Source organism: Amblyomma mixtum, chromosome 2 (assembly GCF_055824585.1).
Source record: "Amblyomma mixtum isolate Tamu chromosome 2, ASM5582458v1, whole genome shotgun sequence".
Lineage (NCBI taxonomy): Eukaryota > Metazoa > Arthropoda > Arachnida > Ixodida > Ixodidae > Amblyomma > Amblyomma mixtum.
In genome coordinates this window covers 66,226,290-66,232,766 of record NC_143013.1, presented here as the reverse complement: position 1 = coordinate 66,232,766, position 6,477 = coordinate 66,226,290, and the positions used below count along the sequence as shown (strand labels likewise).

The window sequence follows — 6,477 nt, the reverse complement described above, 5'->3', positions numbered from 1 at the left end:
TTCTCCCTGTATTTGTTCTGCTCCGGAAAATTATGCCCGTGATAAAGGCTCCCCTTCCTCACCGCCGAATGTGGCCATCATATTTGTCCTTACTGTATATTTTGTTTCTCTCCCCCCTACCTACCTCTCTTTTCTTTTCTTCGCATTCGTCTGGCGTTTTGTACCGGTCTGGACTCGAGCGCTGCACAGTTCGGCAAAGGCAGCCCCCCCCCCCCCCCCCCCCCCCCCCCCCGCTCCTACGGCGACTCCTCTTTGCTTGAACCATGAAGCCTGTGCTTACGCATAGTTTTTCTATGCATATACTGCGCTTGTTTTAGACTTTTGGTCTCTTCCCTGCGTGCTTCTGGGCAATTTCTCCTAGCTAGTTCGCGAACCCTGTCAGCGATTATTACGCAAGCGGTCGTGTACATAGTCGTGGATGCTGGATGTTGCCTTTGCGGCGAGTATTAAAGCACTAGCATGTATTTATGATGCAGATAAGAAGCGGACGTGCTCTCCTTTGATTTTAATAGCGGTTGAGGGAAGCTTACCGCTGCCTCGAGCGCCGGATTCTGCTCGAGATAATAGAGGTGTACCACTTCGTACAGAAATCAAGATGCAAAAAGAATAATCTGTTTTTGTGGCAGCTGCCTTCCAGATCACGCTGGCGTATGGAGCGCATATATTTTATTCCTTTCCCTCCGATGAGTAATAGTGTTGCATAGCACCGGTGGTTCTGAGCTGCGTTTTTGAAAGGTATCGAGCATTGTATCCAAACTCTCTCCGCAACGCATCGAATTGCTAAGCAGCACCTTTGAAAGAGTAATCGCAAGCTCAGCTACGCAGTTAATCCGTATCTTAAGGGACTTAAGGCACAGGAAGAGAGTAAACGGGGTGTAAAAAGCCGTAATTGTCCTAGCATAAAGGTGTCCAAGGTTACTAAATGCATGGAAAATAAACGACTCACACTATGCAGGAAGTTTTTCGGAGTGCTGCGCCGCTGCGTATCTATAACTGAATTTTGTTTTGCACGCTCCTCGTGTTGTGGCAGCGTAGAATCGTGTCGCGCGCCATCTTGGTATGCCTTGAAGCCGAAGTTCCACTCTTTTAGTTCCTTCTTTGCTTCCTCTCACGCTGCTTAAGAAACGACAAAACGCATAATTTCAAGGAGGCATGTGATTATCACATCATGATCATTCCGACAGGGCGTCGCTCGACGAAGGAGCGAAAAAAAATGGCGAAAAACGCAGACACTGCCCTGGGGTAACAAGAGTTGGTCGTTGTGTGCGGCGGCGCCACTTTGTTACGTGTGCAAACACCGTGCAGCTCCATTCCGCCACGCCTGTCAACGCTCCCTCCCCTTAGCGAGCAGAAAAATAAGAGAGGAAGACACTCGTTCGCGCCAAACCGGCAGCACGTGCCCGAGGGTGGTGAGAGGGAAGAGCCGCGGCGAGGCGCTGCATTCGCTTGGCGTCCGCAGGTCGTTTACTACGTGGCGCCATCTGTCGGCGGAATGGCGAGACGAAAAGAGCGCGCGCGCCCGCACGCACCTTGTTAATCTCGAACGCCGAAGAAGGAGAGAGGAAGAGCTCGCTTGGAGAGGAGGTGAGGCGGAGACTGGCGGCGCCACTCTCGCAGCCTCTCGTGAGGAACGCGCTCATTGGTCCGCCCAGCTTTGTACTTGCTCGAGGATAACGCGGCGGGGAACCCTGCGAGTTTCGAGAAGAATGCGCTCGGGCCTCCGTCATATAGGTGCTGTCCTCTCGTTAGTGCCGTCATTCGTGTGCCGTGTGTCGACTGTGATGGACCCCGGGCGGGTATCATAGCCCGACTCATCAGTGCGAGCCGAGCGATCGCAACAAGTAGTTGGCTCCGAGGCGCGGTCATGGCGACGTCGTCTGCTCCGAGGCGCTCGGCGGCCGTCTGCTCGCGGCGAGCGGCGCCCGCCGCGGCGGTGTTGCTCCTGCTGCTTCTCCTGCCCGTGTGTTGCGCGGTCACCGATACCGGACGGATATGCGAGCCCATCCGCATCGAAATGTGCAAGGATATTGGATACAACGTCACCGGCATGCCCAACCTGGTCGGCCACGAACTTCAACAAGACGCCCAGCTCCAGCTTCAGACCTTCAAGCCCCTCGTCCAGTACGGCTGTGCGTCCCAGCTCAAGTTCTTCCTCTGTTCCGTGTACGTCCCCATGTGCACGGAAAAGGTTCCCCAACCCATCGGTCCCTGCCGTCCGCTGTGCGAGAGCGTGCGATCCCGGTGTCAGCCGGTGCTCCAGGAGTTCGGATTCCCGTGGCCCGCGGCTCTCAACTGCTCCAAGTTCCCGCCGCAGAACAACCATAAGCACATGTGCATGGACGGTCCGGCGCCTGACGAGAGCGACCGCTACCGACCGGGATTACGGCCCAAGCCGCCCCGGCTGAGCCGAAAGCCGGTGGCGCAGAGTCCCAGGCAGCGCGGACTGTGCGACGCGTACCACTACGGCGAGCGATACTTCTACTACATCAACAGCACGCAACGATGCGCCCATCTCTGCGACCGGGACATCCTGTTCACGCAGGAAAACAAGCGCTTCGCCGAGATCTGGACGACGCTGTGGGCTTGCTTCTGTTTCTTCTCCACCCTCTTCACGCTCGGCAATTTCCTGATGGACCCCAGCCGTTTCCACTACCCGGAGCGCTGCATCATCTACCTGAGCGGCTGCTACAACGTCTACAGCGTGGCGTACTTTGTCCGCCTATTGATCGGCCGCTCGAGCGTCTCCTGTCACATGGACAGCCAGCACGAGGTGTCCATCCTCATCCAGGAAGGACTGGACAACATCAACTGCACGGTGGTGTTCATGCTGCTCTACTACTTCGGCATGGCGAGCGCCACTTGGTGGGTGGTGCTCACCGTCACCTGGTTCCTGTCTGCCGGCCTCCGCTGGAGCCACGACCGCGTGCAGAAGCACATGACGGCCTTCCACTTCTTCGCCTGGGTCCTACCGGCCGTCCAGACGATCGTCATCCTGGTCATGCGAGTCGTGGACGCCGACGAACTCACTGGCACCTGCTTCGTGGGCAACCAGAACACCACCGCACTGCTGGGATTCGTGGTGATGCCTTCCAGCATCTACCTCTTCATCGGTGCCCTGTTCCTGCTCTGGGGCTTCGTGGTCATGCTTCGTTCACGCGACAGCGTCGCCCTGAGCCAGGCGCCGAAGTCCGACAAGCTGGAGCTGATCATGATCCGCGTGGGCATCTTCGCCGTCCTCTACATGGTGCCGGCCACCTGCGTCCTGGCCTCCTACATCTACGAGTACTCGTACCGGGACGCCTGGCAGGCAGCGGCGTCGGCCCTTAGGCCTAACGTGGAAGTGTTCACTCTGCGCATCTTCATGGCCCTCGTTGTGGGTCTCACCACGGGTGTCTGGACGTGGTCCAGCCGCGCGTCGCTGACCGCCTGCCGGAGGACAGCCACGCCCCAGTACGTGGAGCACAAGCCGACACACAAGGTCGTCTTCACCGCCGCGCACGTCTACCAGCAGCAACAGCAGCAGAAGCCCATGCTGAAACGAACTGTGGTGGCAGACAAACACAAGAGGGTCTTCAGGGTCAAAGGTGGCTCGGAGACGACCGTCTGACGGTAGTGGTACTCGCCGCGAACTGCATATCATCCTCGAACATTGAGATATCGTCCTGCCAGTGCGTTCTTTTTTTTTTTCAATGTTTTCATGTGATGTGCCCAGCACACCATTTGGATTACTCATCATCACCACGGACTCTTCTCGCCTGCGCTTCGTCGAGAGACTCTGGAACGAGGACATATCAGCTTCGGCGAGAACCCCCCTACCTTCCTCTTATTGCATTTAGAACTTGCCGTCACGGCGGCCCACCCCCCCCAGTGAATTTCAGCCATCGGGGTCGCGTGCGGAACTGTCTTGTACATAGTGTAAATAGTCGTCATTTGTATATAGTTTTCAGAGAAGCAAACGTCTATACTTGCGTTCTAAATTCTTGTAGAACGCGGAACGCACACAGAGCTCGGGCTGCGCCCGATTCAAGCATTTATTTGTACAGAGCTGTTTTCGCTGTGGCAAAATATATGCTGTTTGATATAACACAGGTATTTATTATGTGTTTCTGTTCCCATCGACTCGGAATTCAGGACGCCTATACGGAGTCCGTGAATTTGCGAAAGCTGTGCTGTCCTTTTTGCCGCGTGATACTTTAGTTGTTTTTACTTTAGTTGTCCATATAGAGTATACGTTAATTAATTTCTAGGCATATAAATTCGACTAACTCAATACTACGCTCAGTTGCTCAAGTGTATGACGTCACAAATTTACGGTTCCCGCGCTACTCTGCATCCACAGCCGTTCGAAAACAACCTTAGGTCTTAATCCTGCACCCTCATGCATGTGCTTATCCTTAGTGCGTTTCATAAACAACAGGAAATCAAAACAAATGTAGTTACATAGTCATTCGAGTAAACGCGGAATTTGAGCAATGCAATAACTGCCGGCACGTTCACACATGTTCTTGCGTAACAGGCCACTGCGAATCTTGAAGCTTATATGCACTCCAATATCATGACGTAAGAACAACATCGCACCTTGTATTTCAGAGCACAGCAGTAGTATTTCTTTACTTGTTTGGAAATATGTAAACACGGCTTGAGGAAGTGTCTAAATATGCACGCTGGTATATGTGGGAGAAGCTATACGGTGAAAGTTTGCGTGTGAAGCGGCGGTACCTCTATGCAAACGCGTCTTTCTATAGAACTGAGACTGGCATTGTGAAGGGCCGTTTATTTTAAAATGTTGAAAACCGACTCTTGGCGTCGTATGCTGAACTATACTTAACTTCAGCTTTCACTTTTGTAGCCGCTGCCCGTACCGCTTACTTAGCATCGCACGCATTTTGTTTTTTGCACAGTCTGTATACACTGAGCCTGACGTCAGTGGGGCCTGTAAAATGCTCTCTGTTCGGACAGTTGCCGCTGCTTTCGAAGGAAGACAAACGATGTGAAGTGCTGAACATTCACAAAAGCACACAGCACAGTTATCACACGCATGGTTGTCGCGTAAAGCGCGAAGCTAGACGTTCCTTCTCTTTTTAGAAAAATGAGTTTAGTTTATTGAGGTTTAACGTCCTAAAGCGGCTCAGGCTATGGGGGACGCCGTAGTGAAGGGCTCCGGAAATTTCGGCCACCTGAGGTTCTTTAACGTGCACTGACATCGCACAGTACATGGGCCTCTAGAATTTCGCCTCCATCGAAATTCGGCCGCCGCGGTCGGGATCGAACCCGCGTCTTTCGGGACAGCAGCCGAACGCCGTAACAACTGAAACGCCGCGGCGGCGCTTTAGAAAAATGAGTGCACGCACATCGGCATGTCCAGTAATTATCAGGCTGTTCAGTGGCACTGAAGTCGACGACCAGTATAAAATTATGGTATGTCCCGCGACAGGTTGTTTTGCAAAGGGCCATACGGCTAAAGCAGAGGTGTCTTTAAGCTGGGCTCGAAGCCTGCCTATCGTTATACTACGCCTTACGGTGTTGTTCAGTACAAGCAAGTTATACGACTTAGCTAGCTAAGAGTTGATACCGGTGTCTGCGACTACGCCACGCGCAGACCCAGCCAAAAGACCGAGCAGAACTCTGCAGAACGGAGCAGCCGACGCCTCCACGTAACGAACATAGTTACTCCTTCAGGTGCTTTATGCCACACACTACCTTTCACCGCGCGGAACTCGTGTACGGCCCAACTGTCTTCGGTTCCATGCCAGCGTCTGGGCCCCTACGTGATCGCTGCATCTGCCCACGTACAAACGGGCACTGGGGGGGATTCCAGTCCCGTGTTCTGCATCCCCCCTCCTGTATGTGTCTCGGTTCATTTCGCCGCTGTCTTGAGTTGTCCCGGCATCGGGCTTCCTCGCAATTTGCAAGACACGGCTTGGCGAGCGAGCGAGACGAGTCTGCATCCAGGAGCAGCCACGGGAAAAGCCTCCTCCCCCAGCCTCCTTTGCCCGCTTGTAGCAGCGGTGGCAAGGGCCACGGGCAGGTGTCCCTTCATTACGGCCCGGTGATGTACAGCCTCACGATTTTGCAGAGCCGGCTCTCTGCCTTTGAATGATGGCGCCTGCTGCCAGACTTCCACGCCCGGAGAAGCTGTTTGTTTTGTGCACGCAGTCGGGACGGCGTGTTTTTGTTTCTCCGCAAGGAAGCGCTGCGGCGCGAACGCGTTCCTCCTCCTCCTCCTCCTTTCGTTCTTCTCTCCTCGCCCCACCCTTTGTTTCAGGCTTCTGGAGCTTGCCGGTTGTGCCCACGCCTCTTCTGGACCCCAATCGTTTCGCTGGCTAAGTTGTAGGAGCCGAGCCTTCAAACCATTCTGCACCAACTACTTCCTTCCTTGTCCGTCCTCCATTACATGTTTGCGTGCCATGTTTGAAGTGCCATATCGAGCCTGACATGTTTTAACGCGCTCAGTATATTCGGTTTTTCTTTGCTTCA

General features: G+C 54.1%; 1 protein-coding gene across 1 annotated transcript; it reads left to right on the top strand.

Moving 5' to 3' along the window:
* The first annotated feature begins 1,648 nt into the window (after window positions 1–1,648).
* Window positions 1,649–4,084, top strand: LOC149359610 (frizzled-4-like). The gene has a single exon (XM_089571755.1). It carries the CDS (start codon window positions 1,865–1,867, stop codon window positions 3,605–3,607), a length of 1,743 nt encoding a protein of 580 aa, XP_089427881.1. The 5' UTR covers window positions 1,649–1,864; the 3' UTR covers window positions 3,608–4,084.
* The last annotated feature ends 2,393 nt before the right edge of the window (window positions 4,085–6,477 follow it).

Bases quoted from the DNA above. Each gene is read 5' to 3' on its own strand.
- LOC149359610 (XM_089571755.1), top strand. From the start codon at position 1,865: ATGGCGACGTCGTCTGCTCCGAGGCGCTCGGCGGCCGTCTGCTCGCGG.